General features: G+C 39.8%; 1 protein-coding gene across 2 annotated transcripts in view; it reads right to left on the bottom strand.

Moving 5' to 3' along the window:
- Positions 1–18,554: 18,554 nt before the first annotated feature.
- The window catches only part of TPH2 (tryptophan hydroxylase 2), a 104,404-nt gene continuing 100,365 nt past the window's right edge, over positions 18,555–22,593 (bottom strand). For both annotated transcript variants that reach the window (XM_047868297.1, XM_047868298.1), the window contains exons 10-11: positions 20,056–20,189; positions 18,555–19,925 (exon numbers count right to left, since the gene is read on the bottom strand). In XM_047868297.1, the coding sequence (XP_047724253.1) occupies positions 19,751–19,925; positions 20,056–20,189 (309 nt within the window). In that variant the 3' untranslated portion in view covers positions 18,555–19,750. The remainder of the gene's footprint in view (positions 19,926–20,055; positions 20,190–22,593) is intronic.

The following is a 22,593-nucleotide window of genomic DNA, read 5'->3' as shown; positions in this document are numbered from 1 at the left end:
CCACAAGCTCAAATTTGGCCAATGACATGCATATAGAAGTGACTGCCTGCTGGTTCCAAGCCTACACCTTAAGAAGCCTTACACGTTGTTTCTTGCCCTCTTATATCTTTGCCATCAGCTTGGAAAGAACATGCCCTACCCTGCCTGCTTGTTCCAGAAAAATAGGAAACAAGTGGAGTAGAGGTGATCAGGTGACCCACAGACCTGCACCAGGAAGGAGAACTGCCTTGGCCTCTGAAACTTGAAGCAGAGGTGCCTAGGCAAGGCCAATCTAGATTAGCCAATTCCAAATCAACCTTTAGATACATGAGTAAGAATAAATGATTATTGTTTTAAGAGTATCCTTTGAGAGTAGGGTAATTTGTTATGAAGCAATAGCTAACTGATACACTGAACAACTTGATAGAGATGTGTTTACTAAAATAAGGAAGCCTGAAAGAGAGGCAAGTTTGGGGAAGAAAACCAAAATCTTAGTCTTGGACATATTAAGTCTGAGTTGCCCGTTAGACTTTAAAGTGGAGATCAGATAGAAATTACACATATCAGGCAAGAAGTTGAGGATAAAATATAAATTTAAGAGTCATAGGCACTTAGATGTTATTTAAAGCCATGAGGTTGGTTAAGATCTCCAAGGAAATGAATATAGGTAACGAATAGGCGAAATCCAAGCCTTGGGACACTTCAGTGTAATGAGTTTGAGGAAAGGAAGGAGACAGAGTAGGAGCAGAGGTGTAGGAGCAAACCCAAAAGAAGATGGTGCCTGGAAGCCTAATGAATCAAGCCATGTGCGGAGTAAGAGAGCCATTGGACCAATTTTACTGATAGGTGAGGCGAGATGAAGACTGAGACCTTACCGTTGGATTCTGCAGTGTGAAGGTCTGATGACTTACTAAGTTTTGGTAGAGTGCTAGGGGTAAAAGCTTGGCTGGAATGAGTTCTAAAGTGTAGAGAAGATGGGCATTTGGGTGGCTCAGTTGGTTAAGCATCTGACTTCAGCTCAGGTCATGATCTCATGGTTCAGGTTATGATCTCAGGGTTCATGAGTTCAAGCCCCACTTTGGGCTCTCTACTGTCAGCATGGAGCCTGCTTCAGTCCTCTGTCTCCCTCCCCCCACCTCACAGGTCTGTGCTCTCACTCTCTCTCTCTCTCCTGCTCAAAAATAAACATTCAAAAAAAAAAGTGGGAGAAGAGGAAAGTGTCAGTATATATAAGATTGGTCTTTAACAAGTTTTGCTACATAGCGGAGCAGAGAAATGGGGAAATAGCAAGAGGAAGAAATGAGATTTTACAAAGAGTTTATTGGATTGTTGTTGTTTAATGGTAGGGATAATGGCATTGTTTTTTCTTATGCTGATGAGAATGATCCAGTAGAAGATGAAAATTTAATGAAGGGGAGAGGGGGACGATTGATAAGCAGGAGAGAAGAGGGCATATATGGAACTAGGGCTAGAAGGCAAATAGTCTTGGATAGAAGCTTACGGAAAGCCTCTAGATTGCTTGTATTTTCTCAATGGAATAGGAAGCAAGGCCAGCTAAGAGAGGGATGAAATATGCAATATGGGAGTTTAAAGAGAGAGGAGAAAGTAGGACATAATGTGAGAGAGTGGAAAAATACATGGACCACATAAGGTCAGGCTGCCTGATCCCCACTTGGGGTGAGTGATCACAGATTGAAAGTGAGACCAACCACACACTTGTGTGTTTGTCTACAATCACAGTCTGTTGCATGGTTATAGGCACAGAGTAGAAAGATGGTAAGATTTACCCAAGTTGGGATTTTCCCCAACAAATTTCAGAAAGCAAGAATGTGCATCAGGGCAGCTGAGGATGTATGCAAGGGAGTGATAATTATTGACCCTGGAATTTAAGCTGGAGAAGAAGGGAAATGTGGACAAAAGGCAGGTGAGGGAAAGTGAACAGAGGGAACCAGGATTTTCAGAGTTGAGGTTACTGAAGGGAGCTGCAAAGTTGGGGTGTTAGCGGGAAGTAGTTCAAAACAGAACCTATGGAGAGGTTGCAGTTATTGGCAACAACAAAGTCGGACATGAGTGACAATGAAGAGCTGCAGGAGGCTGGAGAACAGGATATGGGGGGGGGGGGGGGGGAGGAGAGGAAGGAAAGGAGAAGTCCGGGTGTTGAAAGATTCATCCGGGCTCTGCTATTAAATTGCCAAGAATCCCATCAAGAGGAGTGTTAGAGAGAACGCCAGTGAAATAAAAGATAAAATCTTCCAGAAACTCAAATTAAAAGTTTTGGGTTTCTGCAAAATATTTATTTCACACCTTAACTGAGTTCATAGTAAGTAGCATTTGAATTTCCCTATAAAACATTTAACAGGGATCCTGGAAGTATAGTAGAACTCTGTTAACCTACCTCCACTTAACCAACTTGCCAGGTTACCTGATACTCCCTGGATCCCTGTAAAGCTCTTCTGTTGGAGCCCAGAGCAGTGGGACAGCCACTGGCAGAGGGCACTCCCCAGCCAGCTCCCTCGATGCCGTGCCCATCAGCCAAGATGGAGACTCGCCAAGAGGCAGCTATGTTTGTTCCCAGCACTGTACATGTCACTTAAACTTGTTTTTGTAATTGCATAACTTAATGAAATACCATCTAAGTCCACGATATTTGAATTCAAAACAGTCATGGCTTCTTTGAAAACCATGCTGAATGCTTTGAAAAGACTTTATAAAAGTGAGTCACTAAAAATATGCTGTCAGATTAGATGTGAGTGAGACAATCGGAGAGTATTTTTAAAGAATCATAAAAATGAAAGTGTCAGCACCCAGGTTGCTGTGCCCATGTCTTAGGTTATTGCTCTACATGAAGAAGCCAAATCAGAATTTTCAAATTATGGATGTGGTTGATGGAAGCAGGGTGATGCACAACTCCCATCAGGGGACACATACCCAAAATGAAGACAGTGGAGGGGCTCTTGGACAGCTCAGCTGGTAAAGCATACAACTCTTGATTTCAGCTCAGGTCATTATTTCATGGTAGTGGGATCGAGCCCCTCATAGGGCTCTGCACAGATAGCGCGGAGTCTGTTTGGGATTCTCTCTCTCCCTCTCTCTCTCTGCCCCTCCCCCATTCGTGCCTGCTTTAGAAATAAATAAATAGATAAATAAATAGATAGATAGATAATTACCTTTTAAAAAATGAATACCATGGGTCTACATTATAATACTGGTGAATGAATATAAATTTACATGTTCTTAAGGCAGGTAAAATCTATAAGGTGTCTTTCTAAAATAATTTCTTGCTTTAAACAACTTCTTCAATTAACCAATTTAACTACTGCCATGATTGCATTAGATTAAAAGGGTTCTGATGTTATTTTAAACTAGACCAGAATTTAGATAAGCAAACCATGGAGATGAAACAATTCATTCCTAAAGCAAGTCCATTATAAACATGGGAAAACGTCACCTGGTTGAACTGGGCAGTGACTTTGATCTTCCTTGTTATTTGTGTAAAGTCTTGCCATTATCAGAATGGGAACAATGTTATAGGAGCATCAAGGCCACACACTTGCCTTTAAGGCAGCCTGCTCCTGAATTCCTAAATAAATGAGAACCTCTGCATTGAAGTTTCCCTTTGATTCCTTTTATATTAGAATATGAGTTTTGGTATGATGAATTATGTTGTAACTTTACATTCATCATTCACCAGTGTAGGCTGCATGAATGTGGTTATGAAGAAGGTAAATAATTAAACTGACCTGCTCTAGTCCAGAAGGATATATAACAGTGTGACATAGGAAATATAACAGTGATTATGCTACTGCACAATTTGACCCAGTATTTCCACCCAGTTCCAGAATGCTAGATGAACCAGGCAGCCCACAGGACAGAGAGAAACTCTGCAGAGGGCTCTAAAAACAGGGCAAATATTGAAAGGGTAGTAAGGAACAGATGAAAGGTGTTCAGCATGGTAAAAGAGGAAAGCCATCCCTTTTGAACACTGATGGACTCTATATTTTAAGAAGCAGAAGGAAACTAAAAATTTGCTGCAAATAGTAAGAAATGTCCTGTTCAAAGGAAGTAGCCTTCTAAGTGGAACAAGAACACCATGAGATACACAGAAAAGGATCCAAAAAAAAAAAAAAACTTGTATGATACAAGGGATAAAACTAGAGACAAAACTATTTGCTCAGTCACATTCAACTAAGGCTTATACACATTCTTTAATAAGGATTATTGAAATTCTGGTCTCATTATCATCATTTAAATTTTATATGGCTATATTTAGGTTAACCAAATACTAAACTCTATATATTCTTCATCTCATAGCATGAATTCAGTCAAAATGAAAGTTCAAAGTTAAAGAACCCTTCCAGGTATTGTAGGAGCTGTGATTTAAGACTGAGTTATAGTCCTATTAACTACTGCAAGCAAAATTCTGGTACCCATTGCTGATAGCATCTCTTTCACAACAGTTTAGTGATATGTATCAGGTACTATAAATTCTTCATAGCTACTCAACAAGTGATGCTCCATCTAGGAATTTAGTCTACAGAAATGGAGAGTGAATACACATTTATCCACAAAGGTTTGGAAATAATTAGAATTAACAACTATAGAGAAACGGTTAAATGATGGTACGTTGATATGTTGTTGGGTCTTCAGTGAGACCAGAAAAGTAGCAAAATGATCAATGTGTATGTATATAGGGGATAATATTTGTTATTTTGAGAGTTGGGCCTTGAGTTCTTATTAGGATAGAAACGATTTCATCATAGGAAAGAAGGAGCAAGCTCATATACCCCAAGGAGGGAGGCAAGTGACATGGGTGAGTGAAATGGCCCATGTCTCAGAGATAACATGGAATAGTGGTAGTGGGGGTGTGGCTTACTGAAGAGCAGTTACCTGCCTATAAAGACAACCAATCCTCAGCTCCATCTACTTATATCTGGGAATGTGCACTTGTGTATCTGGAAATGTTGCCATCTCTTCTGATTTTTTTTTTCCTGAAGGAGCTAACCACCTGGATTTTTTATGCTTTTTGCTTTATGGTCAATATTATACAGCACTACTCATAGCTCAAGGGCTGCCTAGGTGTCTTGGTGAATGTGTGTGTGCGTGCACGGTGTGCATGTGTGTGTGTGCATGAGAGAGGGAGAGAGAGAGAATGAGAGAGAGAGAAGTAAGCTCTCTAGGGATAGCCTGGATACGCTGGGACCAGTCAAAGAGTAGCTAGCTAAACTGCCCTGCAAAAAAAAAGTTTAATTTGGGGTTGGGAGAAAGAAGAAAAAGGGAAAGAGGAAAGGAAATAAGAAACCAGCTAACATAGCAGCAGATGGGGTAAGGGCTTGTAAGAACAAGGATTTGTTCTTACCCACAAGGACTGGGTGGCTCAGTCAGTTAAGTGTCCGGCTCTTGATTTTGGCTCAGGTCATGATCTCACAGTTCATGAGTTCAAGCCCTGTATTGGACTCTGACAGTGTGGAACCAGCTTGGGATTCTCTCTCTGCCCCTCCCCCATTTGCACTCTCTTTTATCTCTCTCCAAAATAAAGAAATAAACTTTACAAAAAAGAACAAGAGTTTTTTAGATATCCAATTCTTTGGGTTGCACAAACCTTCAGCAAAGTATGCCATGCATAAGGACAGAAGCTGTTTTTTCTTCCACCGGGATTAATGTGGTCAAGAAAAGAACCAAGTTGAGAGATAAGTGAGTTTCAAGGCTTTAATAAAACGGGAAATCTGGGGCGCCTGGGTGGCGCAGTCGGTTAAGCGTCCGACTTTGACTCAGGTCACGATCTCACAGTCCGTGAGTTCGAACCCCGCGTTGGGCTCTGGGCTGATGGCTCAGAGTCTGGAGCCTGCTTCCGATTCTGTGTCTCCCTCTCTCTCTGCCCCTCCCCTGTTCATGCTCTGTCTCTCTCTGTCTCAAAAATAAATAAACGTTAAAAAAATTTTTTTTTTAAAAACAGGAAATCAGAGACAGTACCATAAAAATATAATTGGACATCCATGACACAGAAATTAGTGGGTGAATTAAGGTAACTCTACCTGCTATTCCAAGATCTCAATGATTTAAAACATAGAATTTTATTTTTCCTACACATCATAGTTCAATTCGTGGTGGATAAGAGGGTAGAAGTCCTGCTTCATACAGTTATTCAAATTCTCAGGCTGACAGACAATGCAATGCATGGATTCCAAGGTCACTCTGGGCATTCAGCAAGTTCTTGATATGAGAGAGAGAGTAGAGAATCATGCAAATTATTTCTATGGTCCACATTCTACTATCCATAATTCAATCATATGGCCATACCTAACTACAAAGAAGGCTAAAAATGTAGTCTAGACATATGCCCAGGAGAAAAGAAAAACTAGGTTCTCTGACTCAGTGAATTCAAGCCAAGTTTGTTTAAATCTTAAAGAACTGGTAACATGTACATTGATAGATGGATGGACGGATGGATGGATGGATGGATGGAGATAAGGATATATGGATTTGGAGGAGAGATCCCCAAATATTTGTGTATATATTTATATGTCTACATCAGGGGGTGAGGGGGGGAAGTATATATATTCATATACAAATGGGCACTTTGTATGCCTTTCCCCTTCTTCGTCTTCTCCCAGAACCTCTAAGATATTGCCATGGTTCCCATGATCTTGCCTCCCCAGATGAGGGCTAACTAAATATAACAGATACCTTACTCAACGTAGACCAATCTGAGCCCCATTAAGGAGAGTTTGGAATTAAAGAGGAGCCGCAGTTTGAGTTCTTGAACTAGGAAGTCAAAGCAGAGACTGCTGGTTATCCACCAGTCCCCTTTGTCCACAGCAATAGGGTTGTAGCTGGGCACCTGGCAGCATACCTAGATTTGACATTTCCCAGCCTCTAGTGGCAAATTGTGGTTAAGTGGTTTAGTTCAAATCAAAGCACTAAGAGTAGAAGCTAGCTATACAACTTCTGGATTATCTGCTACTTGAAAGATGAGTCATTTCTCCTGAAATGGTGCTCCCCTGACTCCCTCTCACGAATTGGAAACCTGGATATGCCCATGAACCAATTTCAACCAGGCAGACTCCGTCAATCCTCTCGGGAACGGCAGGGCAAAAAGATGGAAGAAACCTAGAATCCAGAATGACTGCATGGAGCAGACCTGCCCCATCGCCCTGGAGAGAGACAGAAATAAACTTCTTTTAAGCCACTGCATTTTGGGGGCTCTTTGATGCAGCAGCTCAGCCTTTACTGAAACTAATACAAGGCCATGAACTAGAGTAGCCACATGCATGTCCAAAGCTGAAAAACTTAGTGTGCAAGAGCAGGAAAATACCAAAAAGAAGCAAAGATAAGAAAACATTCTCTCTTAGAGAAATGAAAAGAGCAAACCCTTCTTTCTTGATGTACTTGAATTTTACAGATGTCCTTTCACTAAATGTCCATTTTTGCTTGAGCTCATTTGCGCTTCTGTTGCTTCTAGCTATAAAACCTCTAAGACTATAAGACAGCATGAATGTCAAGAGCAGGTGTGTCTGTGAGGTAGGTGTGCATGTCATTTTATTTACTTTTTTTGGTAATTTCCCCAACATCCTATAATGAAAAGGCATTGTTTTTTTGTTTTGGGTTTTTTGTGGTTTTTTTTTTACAGGAGAAAGCTTATATTGAAATTTTTTTCTACAACAAGAGGGGTCAAATAGGAAAAATAACCCTTCTAACAGAATTCTCTCTTAGCCATTCTTCTTGTCTGGGTGTGCCAGAAAATACATTAATAATAATGATACTCTTCCCCATATATCTGTCATGTGTAAGACACTGTACTATGAATTTTTAATACATTATTTAATCTTTACACCAAGTATATGAGAAAAATAATATCCCATTTTAAGATAAAGAAATTGATTAGCTTTCCCAAGGTAGCAAAACTATGCCCCCTTCCAAAATGTCCATATCCTAATCTCTAGAATCTGTGGATATTTTAAGTAACATAACAAGAAAGAACTAAGGTTGCAGATGCAATTAAGGTTGCTAATCAGCTGGCCTCAAAAAAGAGATATTATCCTGGATTACCAGGCAGACCCAATGTATTCACAAGAGTCCTTAAAAGCGAGGAAGTAAAACAGAAGAGTCAGAGAAACAGATGTGATCACAGAAGCATAGTCAGAGGGATGCAATAAAAGGTTCCACCCACCATTGCTAGCTTTGAAGATAGAAGAAGGGGTCATGAGCCAAAAGTGCATTAAAAAATCACGATGTTAGGGGCGCCTGGGTGGCGCAGTCGGTTAAGCGTCCGACTTCAGCCAGGTCATGATCTCGCGGTCTGTGAGTTCGAGCCCCGCGTCAGACTCTGGGCTGATGGCTCAGAGCCTGGAGCCTGTTTCCGGTTCTGTGTCTCCCTCTCTCTCTGCCCCTCCCCCGTTCATGCTCTGTCTCTCTCTGTCCCAAAAATAAATAAACGTTGAAAAAAAATGTATAAAAAAAAAAATCACGATGTTGGAAAAGGAAAAAAACAAAAACAAAAAACAAAAAAAGATTCTCCCCTACAGTCTCCATAAAGGAAGGCAACCCTATAAGCACCTTGATTTTAGCCCATGAGACCCATGCCAGACTTCCAACCTAGAAAACTGTGTTGTTCTAGCCACTAAGGTTGCAATAGTGTTATAGCAGCAATAGAAAAGTAACACACCATGAACGTGACAGAGCTGCTTGTGGATGTAGGTAGAAAAGAAAGCTAAAATTAAAAAGAGTCTGAGACGAAAGAAAATCTGCCTGTGTGACTCAAACTGGCCTCTTCCTAAAAATGGTTAGAAAGAATTGCAATTAGTGACTGAGGTATAGAAGGGAAGGGACTGGTGTGATATGGTAGGCAAACCCTGAGAAATATTTGAGAATGTTAATATGCTTTCTGGCAGATTAATCAGCTCTGAAAACACCTGAAAACCTTGAACAGCCATATGACAGAGGAGCAGATGGGTTTTGTGGAGTCTGGACAAAATCTGGCCTACAGATACTATTATAGATATGTTAAATAAATTTTGAAAATGGAAGTAGTCTTAGAAGCTTTATAATCCAATCTTCTGGTTTCCAATTTATTTATTTATATTTTTAACAGCTTTATTGAGGGATAATTGATATACAAAAAGCTGCATGTATTTAATATATATAATTTGATGAGTTTGGACATATGGTGAAACCATCACCACAACCAAGGTAATAAACATATCCATCATCTCAAAAGTTTCCTCATGCCCTCTTATTTTTATTTTGGTTTTGGTTTGGGGATTGGGGGTTTATTTTGGTGGTGGGGGGAGGTTCTGGTAAGAAAACTTAACATAAGATCTACCCTCTCACCAAAAATTTTAAGTGCATAATTCAGTGTTGTTAAGTATAGGCACAATGATGGGATATCTGGGTGGCTCAGTCAGTTAAGCCTTAGACTCTTGATTTCAGCTCAGGTCATGGTCTCACAGTTTGTGAGTTTGAGCCCCACATCAGGCTCTGCGCTGGCAGTGTGGAACTTGCTTGAGATTCTCTCTCCCTCTCCCTCTGCCCTCCCTGCTCTCTCTCTCTCAAAATAAATAAATAAACTTTAAAAATTTGTTTAAAAAGTATAGGCACAATGTCATACAGCAGATCACATAAACTTCATCTTGCAAAGCTGAAACCATATGGTTTCATACAGAATAGAAATCATACAGAATTTGTCCTTCTGTAGTTGGCTTATTTCACATAACATAATAGTCTCCAGGTTCATCCTTGTTGTTGCATATAGTAGGACTTCCTTCTTTTTCAATGCTAAATAATATTCCATTGTGTGTGTATATAACACAAAAAAAATTAATCTCATTTCCCATAGAAAGGAAAACATCACTCCTAGAATAAGGCAGGAATCTGAGTAGGAACATATAGCCCATATGCATGGAACTTGATTGGCTATGTTCATGATTACATCCAGTACACAGGTGCTACATTCATACCTCCAGGGGCTGAAGGCTCAGTTCTTTGGAGTCCATAGCCCCATAACCCTTAAAGCTCTTCTCCTTTGGCTTCTAGGACCACACATTCATGACCCTCCTACTTTTCTTGATGCTCCTTCTCTGTTTCCATTGTCTCTCCTCTCTGCTCACCACTGTAAGAGCCCACCAAGGGACCTTTCCAACCTGCATGTTAGATTGATGATGTCAAATAAACCACCTTACCCTTCCACTCTGCCAACAGTCAACTGAACCAGGAATGGAAGCTGACCCACACCAGATCAATCAGATTCTCTTTCCCAAGAATTTGAAATTTGAAATCAAGCAGCACTTTCAACAATAGCCAAATTATGGAAAGACCCCAAATGTCCATCAACTGATGAATGGATAAAGAAAATGTGGTTTACATATACAATGGAATACTACTTGGCAATGAGAAAAAATGAAATCTGGCCACTTGCAGCAACGTGGATGGAACTGGAGGGTATTATGCTAAGTGAAATAAGTCAGGCAGAGAAAGGCAGATACCATACGTTTTCACTCATATGTGGATCCTGAGAAACTTAACAGAAGACCATGGGGGAGGGAAAGGAGGGGGGGAAAGTTACAGAGAGGGAGGGAGGCAAACTATAAGAGACTCAAATACTGAGAACAAACTGAAGGTTGATGGGGGGTCGGGGAGAGGGGAAAGTGGATGATTGGCATTGAGGATGGCACCTGTTGGGATGAGCACTGGGTTTTGTATGGAAACCAATTTGACAATAAATTATATTTAATATTAAAAAATTTTTTAATGAATTCAGAGGCAGTGAGTCTGTCTTTAGCTAAAACTATAACATGTAAAACTCAGGAGTTTTAAAGTCACCATATTCCACCATGCAGATGGGTAAATAGAAAATCCCATCTGCAGGTTTTCAAGAAGATAAAAAAAAAGTTCCAAAAAGTAGAATTAAACAGATGTGCAGGGAAGGCAAAGGTGAAGACAGAAAATTCTGAAGTCTTTCCAGTTACCAGCACTAGGCTTTTTTGGAGGCCCACTACATCCCTGTTCTTGGGTTCCATGAGTCATACGTAATAAAGCTCCCCATTGTAAACTAACCCAAATTATGCAAATAATACAAAAAAAAGTCAACGAAGTAAACGTTCAGGGGTGGAAAACAAAGCTAACAGTTGATCAATATTTTACTATAATGTTTACTGAAATGAGGATCCATTTCAGTTCATATGTCCAATGTCCTTTCTCCCCGTGTGTCAGTTATGGTCCCACCTAACCTAGATCCTCATGTAAAGGCAACCACAAGGATAATTGCTCCGTCCACACTGGTGATTAGAAAGAACAGTATATTCAAAGTTGTTTCATTTAAAACCAAGATGAAAAGGATGCAAAAGTGGAGCTCAAAGTAAAATTGAATCCAGCTACTGTTCCCCTTCCCATATTAGAATATTTTTCTGAAAGTGAATTCTCCAGAGAAGAGGACATCACAAAGGAAACAGATGGTTATTTTAAGGTAAGTAGGAGACACTCCATATTGCCTTTCCCTCGCTCCTTCCTTTAACAGGAAGGATTTAAGCAGTTACGGTTATTCCTCACATACATTTCAGCCATCCTGTTTATGCAGTGCAATAGATAGACAGATAATTGTGCTCCTGCACTACAAAACAAGCAGCTGAATGTGGAATGGGACTCCGAAACAGAAACCTTGCTGCTTAGCGTTAGTGAATCATCACATGAAACAAATTGTTCACTTTTTGTTCAGTCCATTAGCTATGAGGATGAAGGGAATTGCTCTCCCAATACATAATATTCCAATTTCCTATTTTCACCTAGCACTTCCCTTTCCTGCTTTACAAATAAAATGCATTTATATTCTGAACTTAATTTGTTTCCTCTGACCAGGACTTTATTTTCATTGGAGACAGCCCCGAGCAACTGTTCTCTGAAACAGAGCCTTGGGAATGCAGTACTTCTGACATAGAATGGGTTGGCTGGGCCTGCCTTGTAATACATGGACTGGTGACTAGAACATGTACCCACCAACCACTCTGCCCTCTATTTCAGCTTTTCTGAGCTAGAACTGCAGAGTGGCCCTGAGCCAACTTGTCATGATTCAATGAACTACAAATAATAGTTTGATTTGCTTAGTGTGTTTCTTCCAGAAAGTTCCAACCTTATATATTGTTTCATTAATTTAAGCAGGCTTTTATATTTTTATTCCCACTTCATAGATATAAATTTTGATGTCCACAGAGAAATGCAAAACATCTCTGAGGCCACTGAATCAGTTAGCATCCATTGCTTTAGAATTCCCAGGTAGTGATTTAAGGCCATCATGCAAACGATCACAAGCCTACAGATTCACATCTGAATGAGATTCAGTCAGTTCTTTTAAGATCTGGTCAAATAAAAGTATGAAGAGTCACAGAAATAAAAACAATGACCCATAACACTGGTGTCGTACTTCTTTGGGCCATGAAGGTACAATGATTTCATCATCTACAAGTGTGGGACAAGCTGGAGATGTTTAAGTGCTGATAGATTTTAAAACAAGAAGAGAAGGAAATTAACATTTATTAAGTAATTTTTATGGTTAGACATATATATAATATTTAATTATGATAATTCCATAAAAAAATATATTCTTTCAATCCCACTTAGAAACAAAACAGAAAACAAAACAGAAGCTCAGAAAGTGTCGATATGTCTATAGAGATCACTGAGGTAGTAAGCAGAAAAACAAGACTTTGTACTTCTGTGTATCTGATTCCAAAGCCCATGTTCTCTTGCCATACTCTGAGGGAGAATTTTTGTTTAAAGCTGCTCAATTCCACTGAAAACGAGATCCTCCCAAGAGTTATGGTGTTAAAAGAAAAAGAAAAAAAACTGGTATGAGAAAGTCTTATACAGGTATCTTTTTTAAAATTTTTTAAAGTTTATTTATTTTGAGAGATACGGAGACAGTGCAAATGGGGGAGGGACAGAGAGAGAGGTAGAGAGAGAATCCCAAGCAGTTTCCACACTGCCAGTGCAGAGCTCGATGTGGGGCTTGAACTCACAAAACCTGAGATCATGACCTGAGCCAAAACCAAGAGTCGACACCTAACCAACTGAGCCACCCAGGCTCCCCATGGTATCTTAAGTTTAATTTGTCTTGGTATTCTTTTTCCATGGGACAAATCATGGGCTACGGATTGAACTGCAAGTAGTCACCTAGAACCCAACTAAATGCTTCTCTTGAGCAATTTTTCTGGCCACGTCTTACCGGAAGACGTCATACCATTCCCAGCACTCGAGGACGCGAAACAGGTCAGACATCCCATATTTCTCTGGCACAGACTAAGCCAGAAGGATATAAATAGTACTTCTTCAGGAAGTTGTGATTTCCAAAACCAAGTGGAAAAATGTGAAGAAAGCAAGTCTAAAATCTCCTGCCTCTCCTTTTGTGCTTTTATCCTGGGCGTTAGTACTTTTTTGGAGCCAGTGACAGCAGCAGTAAAATGAGAGCAAGGGAGGAGGGAGCATTTATTAGCTCCCAGACCTGGAAAGTCTAAAGGTACATTTAGCTTCAGGCACAGCTAAATCCATGGGTTTAACAATGTCATTAAGACATTGCCTCTGTCTCTTATCTTAGTCCTACATTCCCTACATGGTGGCCCCTAGTAATTCCAGACTCACAAACTACCACCTTCCAGTCACAGAAGAAAGCAGCACACCCCTTTCCTAATGGTTCCAGAAAGAGCCAGGGCTTACCTCAGGACATGGCTCACCTCATGGACATGGCCCATCCCTGCACCAATTGTTGTAAGATAGCTCATTGACCAAGCCTTGGCCATGAGCCCATCCCTGGAACTGGGAAGTGGAATCAGCTTCACCCAAGCTATGAACAAAGCATAGGGGTGGGTGGTTCACAAAAGGAAAGGGGGGGGGGGCTGCAGTTACTGGTAGATACTGGCAGCTGGCCAGTGTATGCAGAGTGACAAACACCCTCAAAGGCGTATTTCCAACGTGGGAAAACCTCCGTCCAGTCTACGTAGGACTCATGGGGACTTTTCCCTCTGTTCCCAGGCAGAGACTCAAGAGGCAGACTCAGTCTGGCAATTAGCTGTCCACTGATCACCAATCAAATGTGCTGGAGCGGGCTGTGCTGATGATCTGCACTTGCAGTAATCATTTGGCTGGGTGAATCAAATTATACTTTCCAATGCCACTTCAAATCAGGATTTCTATGTCTGCACTCGTTTTCAGCAGTAAGTATTACCCTGCAAGTTATTTTCTTTGATATTGACTATACGTGGGAAAGGGAGGAATTTCGGCTTCTTTTAAATTCTGCTCAACAGGAAAGACCAAAAAGTTTTAGAGATTTGTGCGGAGGCTAATTAGGATCCATTCCAGCTTAATAGCTAGGCTTTCACACTGAAATGGATAGGGGAACATGTTCTGCCCTTACAAGGTAGAGATTTTTCTTCCAAGTATCTATCTGATTTGGGAACCTCATTCTTTCATAATGCCATGTGCAGTGATCAATCAGATGTAATGATCAAAAGGAAGTTTGTTTCAATCAATCCCGATAACAAATAACTGCTATAGTGGCAAACCTAATGTGTTCTTCACTTCAAATTCACTTGCCAATAATTGGCCTCATTAACGCCTGTGAAGTTAGCTGTTCCCTAAAATTGGGCAAGCTGTACATTAGATGTGTTCAGTGGTTTTCAAACCTTTGGGAATAATAGACCTACTGAATCAGCATCTTGCTAGTTCCATGAAAATTAACAAGCTAAAAAGTAAAGAGACTGCAAGGGATCTGGAAGGAGGCACCAGGAAATTCCCAGCACCTTCCTATAATTAAGATTATCTCTCTCAACCTAAAAATGAGGGCTAGGTTTGCATCTTTTTTAAAGATTTGATTTTGACAGAAAATGAACTTGATTTCTTTGTGCCACAAGCTTTCAAATTACCCTACCCACATCTGTCAGATGTTTCCGTTGTTCAATTATAAAAACTGTATCCAGACTGGATTATGAGAATGCTGTTTGCAGGCACCATAACCACAGACGCCCTTAGGTTGAACATCAGGCTCACTATGATCTTCCCAAAGAAGGAAATGTGCATCCAGCTGCTGCACCAGACCCATCCTTCTTGGAGAGAGGAAGAAATGACAGCAAGTGAACCTTTCTGGGGTATCTAAAATATACATCTGGGGAGGTGGAAGGCAGCAAGAATAGTGGAAATAGACAACTGATTCGCTTTATGAAGTCTATTCCCACAGAAATGGCTGGATGGCACGGTGAACACAACTGTTTAGTGTGCTTGGAAATAAGGGAGCTTTTTTTCCTGAATTATCCTAAATGTCAGCGCCACCAATTGTTCACCTATAATGCCTCATTTTCTACTTCATTTTCGCTTATGCAGTTAATATTTGTGGGTCATGAGAAAAAAAAAAAATTGCATGGCTTTTTATCCTTAAGCTTGCCAGAAAAAGTTTAATCTAATATTACTTTGTCAAAGGAAACTTTAAGTATTTGCAAAAGACACAGGGTATCATTGGATATATGCCTCTCCAAATGATAACCCAGGTACCATTTTTCCAGTTTCCCCACTTTTCATCTGACAGTTCTAATCTACCCACCCAACTGTGTAACTTATTTAATTACTACTTTTAATAACGTCCACCATGATCCAGCAAGATACTGACTCTCTAGCATTGCAATAGCCTCCTAATTGGTTTTACCCCACCCTCCCATCCCCCTTGGATTCATTTCCACATAGCAGCCTGAGTAACCTCTTAAAAATGTAAATCAGATCTGTCACTGTTTTGCTACAGCTCTCCAGTGACTTTCCACTCCATTTAGAACATACCTGACCCCCTCTGAAACCCTATATTATCTTATCCTTGCCTCCCATGCTGCTCTCTTGTCCTTCCTCTGTAGGCTTCCACTGGCTTTGATCTTGCTGTCCCCTCTTCCAGAAACATTCTTTCCATGGGTCTCTTCATGCCTGGCTTCTCCTCATCCCATGGTTCTTAGTCAAATGCCATCTGCTCAGAAAAACTTACCCTCGCCACCTTATTCCTTCCTCCTGCCCATTGCTCCTTATCACTCCAATTTCTTCATAGAATTTGCTGTGGTCTCAAATAATCTGGCTTTTTGCCTGTATCTGCCCACCAGAATATAAGTTCAAAGTGGGCATAAACTTTCTCTGCCTTATTTACCACCATATCTTCAGTGTCTAGAAAAGTGTCTCATACAGTCCCTAATACGGTCTAAGCCACTGAATAAATGTTTTGAGGCCCCAGGTCATATATATTATAAAGAATCACCATTTCATGTTCCAGAACTGGTTTATTTTGAACACATGCAAATTTAATATTAGAAGCAGTATCTCACTATTAATTCCCTTGCCTTTTCCCAAAATATGGCAATCTGCATAAGAATCATTTCCCAAAATAAGAGAATGTCTTTGCAAATTGAAGAGGAAGAAAAAAAAAAAACTCAGACACACTAGAATACTCTGGACTGCTTTCTTTTTCATTATAAGTAAGACAAGGTTCATGAGAGTAAGCATCAGTGCTTGATTCTTTAGAAGTTGAAAATTAGATCAAATGAATTGGAGGACAACTACATCGTGTGTTAATGTTTTCCTTCTCAAATGAAGAAAATGAGATGATGTGAGCCATGACTCCATTTGAAAATGAAACCTTGTATTTCTATTTGCTTCCACGTTAAAGCGCACTGTTTTTCATTTTAGACTTTTCATGTTGGTAAATGTTGCAATACTTTGCATTCATTAGGCACAGGCCCATCTACTATGTGCAAGCAAGACAAGAACACATATATCATCCCCATAAAGCATCATTTCTAAATTACACAGTAAATAAATGAGACTAAGCCAGAAACCCAAGGCTCCACAACCCTCACCACAAATGTAAAAAAAAAAAAAAAAAAAAAAATTAGCAACTTGGTTGGGTCAAAGTTCCCTACTCTTATAAGATGCAATTTATGAACGATCTATTAAGCTCTCATCATGCCAAATAAACTGATCATCCAAGCATACACTGGATGCCTGACCCTAACTTGTAACAGACAAAAATGCTTCCAGAAGAAAACTGGACTAATCAGATTTCTGGCTGTCTTTTGCCAATGTGTGATGCATAAGAAACCTGGTATTGCCAGGAATCTTGGGTTGGTTTCTGATTAGCCGGTTATAGAAGTCAGCAGCAAAGTCAAAATAAAGTAGCAATTCACAATGAGATGACAGTGAGCAAGCATCTTTAAATTTATAATTGCCCTTGATTCTATTTAATTTAGCCTTAAGTCATGAGTCATAAGTGAGACAGATGGTTATACTAAGCAGGTATCAAATATGACAAGGAGCTAGCTGTGATTATTTGGTTGTACTATTTCCATTTGGGAACTTTTTCTGCCAACACTTTTCCTATGATGGCTGTTAAATTTTATAGGATTTTTCCCACCATTAGTTGTAATAGCATTTGCATATTAAATGCTCACGACAAATGAAAACCATGATTCCTTTGTTTCACACAGTGAAAACCATGGTTACTGCTCTTCCAAATGGAGAACAAATCTAAAAAGAATCATGTAATCCCTCCACCTTATATGATAACCTATATAAGCTCTGTGGGAAAGCCTATTTACTTTGCAACTCTTCTATTTTTGAAACAACATAGATTTTGCACATGTGGGGAGAAAAAGCCAATCAGAAGATAGCTCAAGTGTTATTTTTGTTGAGGGAATTTGTTTACAATTAAATATAATTCTTCTTCCAGTCCACTTAACTGAGAACCTCCCCTCTCATGGGGCTGAAAGGGACAACCTTGATGGCTACTTATTACACCAAATTATGAAAACAAGGCGGAAGGCAGACATTAAGAGTTTCTTAGCCAATTTTCCTCTTTGAGAAAATTCAGCAACTAGTTCTGGAACTTTCTGGACTTATTATTCTGGGTTATTGTTCTAGGTTAGAATTTATAAGTAAATAATTACTCAGGGTCATCTAGACCTAGAAAAACAAGATGTAAGAAACTACATCATTTGGAATCTATAAAACTACTGAAATATGCAACTACTTGATCATTCTAGATCATTTTGCTTCAGCTTGCTCATCACTTCTCTACCACCAATAATCTCTCAAGGCACTATCTCTTCCATTTAAAATAGCATTTAAACTGCGTAACTGTCACATTCTGTCTACCAAATCCCTTTCCAAAACTCAGTTGTTCTGAGAATCCTTCAGAAACGAAAGACCCTCAGTAGTTAAGGAACCACTATTCAAACCTCTGATTTCTTTTCATTTTACCTCTCTCTGATGCATATTTTCACTCTTTTTCATGTTCTTCCCAAGTACATCTAGTACAAAAATTTCTGACTCATAATGGGCCCATATGAGTATGAATTCGTTTGAAATCACATGCCATTTGTTATTAAAAGAACATCTTAGAAATTGCTTAAGCAAATATTGTAGAATTGCTAAAAGTCATTTTGTCACCTTTCTCATCTCTTTTTCCCATCCTTTCCTTCATCCATCCAGCATTCTGCATGACAAAAGTACAATGTGAGGAACAGTGGTTGTGTTTGTTGAGAGAATCAGACGAAACTTATTCACTCATTCAGATTTTTATTTGTTCACTTAGTCACCTGATTATACCTCTTACGGCAAAGATGGCTAGAGATTTGTGGTGCATCACCATTATCTGCCCAAATTTGCCCAAACTTTGGGCAAACTGGACAAACTCTCAGAGATCTGGCTTGGTTTGGGGGCCGTGAGAGGAAATATCTGTGCTGTTGGAAGCCCTTGATCAAAAACCAAATCCTATTTAGCGATTAACATAGTTTTGTAAGTATTAGTTTTCCCTTCTCTACTACACACAAATATACCAAGTTGAATTTAGCAATCCAAAAGTGACATGCAATGGGCTGGAAATGTTAGTGCACAATTAACTGCTGCTTTGGGCAAATCACTTAACTTCTCTGAGACGCAATTTCCACAGTTTTGAAACCCAGGCTCTATGATATTATTGTTCTCTAAGACAAATGGATTAAACACCTGAGCATGATAATTCTCTTTATTCCAGCATAAAATTCATAGTCCCAAGACCTTCTGCCCATTGTTTAGTCTTTCCTAATGTCCTTTCTGGAAGTATTTTCTTCCAAAATACTTTGGAAAGCATGCCACAACTCAGTTTATACATGGTCAATGCCACCTACACGTTCCATTTGCAAAATGTTCTCTTTTCTAACATTGTATAAATATTCAACCTAAAAACCATTCCAACCAGTGGGTTCACTAGTTTTCATTTTTGAAACAAAATACTGTATCTTTTGTTAATGTGATGGGAGTTTTCACACAATTCTGGGTTTATCTCAAATAGTGCTGTGGAAACACTGATACTATAGAAAATAGAAACAGTTTCACTGCTATTTTCATTTTATCTAATGAACACAGAGGAAAAGCTCAGATCTGAGAAAGAAAAAGTAATAAGCTAGAATCATAAGAGGGCTATTTGTTACAAATTTTAAATAGCTGCAGTTTGGTTAAGGACACCAAGCAAGAATGTCAAATCTACTTAAGACATTTAAACATGTTACAATATTTCAAACAATGAGTGGTTATCTGTCATTGGGTTCTTTATGGTGTTTCACACATTAACACAGTAAATTACAAGTAAATAGAGATATGCAGAATTGTACAGAATTGCATGCTCAGTAGCCAAGCCATGACTCAGAGAGTTATTGGTGTTATATGACATTGATTGAATTGCTGCTAAGCCCCAGAAAGATCATTCTGGCAATGACAATGGTCCCAGGCATCAAATCCCCAGATACTGGTTCATTTTGTTCAAGGCATCACACACTGTGTTCAAATCACTGCGAAGGTCCTGTACCACGTTTTCAATACTTCTGGTGTCTTTCAGAATTTCAATACTCTGTGTATAGGGATTGAAGTACACAGAGAAGGGACGGGTAATTGACTTTGCAAAGTCCCTGCAAAATAAACAGAAATAGAGGGATAAGTGATCAACTGTCATTGGTATAGGAGATACAGATAGAAGGAAGGAACAGAGCCAGAAAAATAAAAAGTAATTTTCTGGAGATGGAAGAAACACAAGTTTACCTCATCTTTTCTTTGGCTTCTTCAAAACTTTCTGAAACAAAGTAGGCTTCCTGGAAAGTGGTGATAAGGCATTCCTGTAAGCAAGTGGTCTTTGGGTCAAAGGCTTTCACACATGCCTTGTCAGAAAGAGCATGCTGCAAAATATACCACGAAACCCATTAAACTCGATAATGAGACTTCCAAAGTGCCATGATGTCACAGTTCTATAACACAACTCAGTATTTTTACAGAGCTGCTCAGTTACTAGTCTGCCATGAAATACGGTACTCTCTAAAAATGCAGGGTAAAATGCGTGTTAGGGGTTTTGTTTTGTTTAAGTCTGTTAGAAGCTGAGAGGAAAAATGAGATTATGGTATTATTTTATGTATTATCAGACAAATTCATATGGAAGGACAGTTCAGAGCTATATCCCAAAAGAAATGGAATTTTAAATCTACGCTATGAATAGAAGCAAGGAGACAGCATAAATATGGTCCTAAATTTATTGCTATAAGCAGTGTACTAAAATTTCACTTAAATGGCAGAAGTAATAATTACCTGCGTGGAAAGGTAATTGGGACTCTGACTGAACTATTTGTGGCCTCATTGTGAGACATTTTGAGGCCAGGCACTGTGTATCAACAGAGTCTGGAGTGGGCTTGTATATTTGAGGGTACTTGCAAAGCATTCATTTCCCTTCCAGCAAGTACAGCAGAGCAATATACAGCAGGTAAATATTGTCAGGTGGGAAAAGGGAGCTAATATTAATAGTTACACTTATGCACAGAGAAGGCGTTAGGAAAACAGGGAAGCCAATGTAATTACTCTTTGAACCATCATTAGCTCCATTCAACTCACTACATGACTGGCACTGAGAACAGCAAGAAACAATGGATGACTGTCTTCTCAAGATAAATTCACTGATGCTGAAAGTTAGTGGTCACTTCCTGCCACGTGCCACCTGCCTATTTATCGTCCCTAGATTAATGGTTCTCAAACCTCATGTGCATAAGGATGACAGAGGAGCTTGGGGAAAAACGCAAATACCCAGGCCTCAGTTTTATTTAGCAAGTCTGGATAAATCTCAGGAATCTGCATTTTAAAGGCTTCCGAGGTGATTCAGACTCCAGTGGTTGTGAACTATATTTCGAGAAATACTCCTCTGGATTCTGTCTTTTTCTTAATTAAAAGGGTAAATTAGTTGGGGGAGAGAAGCAGAGTGAGAGAAGAGGCAGCAGAAACTGTCTTGAATGGAGAGAAAATGGGCTCTACTCTAAATGTTACTGCTGTCAAGCTGGGTAACCTTGGCCTCTCTTCTGTGCCTCTGTTTCCATAATTGTAAATGAGAGGTTTGGGGTGGATGATTTCTGAAGACACTTCATTCCAGCATCTGGGTTCCACCCAAAGCACTTTTCTCCCTCTCGGTAAAGAGGTAGATTGCTAAAGTTTCCTGGAGAAATGCTGAAAAATCTTCCCTGTTCAAATTCTTGGTATACCCCCAACAATTTCAAAATGCACGGGATGATTTGCTGCAGTCTTCCACGAACAAGGCTGTGGTGCCCTAAGTTTGAAAATACAATTGCAGACCAAAGGACTAACATGCAAGAGAAAGGGCACGAGGGCCCACCTGCATGTGATTTGCTTTCCTGCAAAGTTGCATTGTCAAGATCAATGCATATATGAATCAGGGAATGCAGAGGGCCTCTGAGAATGAACTCATTCATTCTTTTTGGCCCACAGAACAACTTCATTAAAAGCAGAAGGTCACTACACCTGAAATGCATTTGTGCCAGATTCAATCCAGTGCCATGAACATCAGGGGATTTGGGTTCCACATGACTAATAATTCTGTCCACATTTTAAAAACAACTTCACGGTTTCAAGAAACAATGTCCTTTTCTGAGAGCTGGTGCTCCTTTGCAAAGAACAGGCCTCCTACTGACTTGCTGTGGTTTTCAGAATTAGAAGCGGCTTTCTCTGCAGCCATGTACTCGAGGTGGGTTTTACTTCACCCTTCACCGGTATCTATGTAAGGAAGGACAGTGACAGATTCAGTGTCCTTGATCTTTCCATGTTCTCATGCTCACAATCGGGGGCATGAGGAGAGTGGTAGCCAAACAGACCATGAAAACAGTTAAACCTCTGCTCCCTCAGGCAGGGCATCCCTGCTGAGCCCAAGACTTTTCATTGGGTCAATACAAGCACAAGAAGGAGATGAAACTCATCTGCTTGGGTCTAAAAGGCTTTGGTAGGCCATTAGCAACCCAGCAGCCACCATGTGTAAAGGAGGCCTCCAGAATGTGTGTATACAATAACACAGACTGAAATCGGTGGAGTTTTAGAAAGAATTATCATGTGACAATTCCACTGGATACTCAGATGAGCCCATTTAGTTATTATAACTAGTAAAGGGGAGGAGAGTAAACCAAGAAAAAGGCCAGAAGGCAGAGCGCTGTGCCCCAGACTTCAAATAAAGTCAGTGGATTCACAGAAGAAAACTTGAGGCAAAGACCATTAGGCAAGACACATCACATTTGCCTAATGTAACAATCAAAGGAA

The sequence above is a fragment of the Prionailurus viverrinus genome, chromosome B4 (genome assembly GCF_022837055.1).
Source record: "Prionailurus viverrinus isolate Anna chromosome B4, UM_Priviv_1.0, whole genome shotgun sequence".
NCBI lineage: Eukaryota > Metazoa > Chordata > Mammalia > Carnivora > Felidae > Prionailurus > Prionailurus viverrinus.
This window is presented reverse-complemented; position numbering and strand designations above follow the sequence as displayed.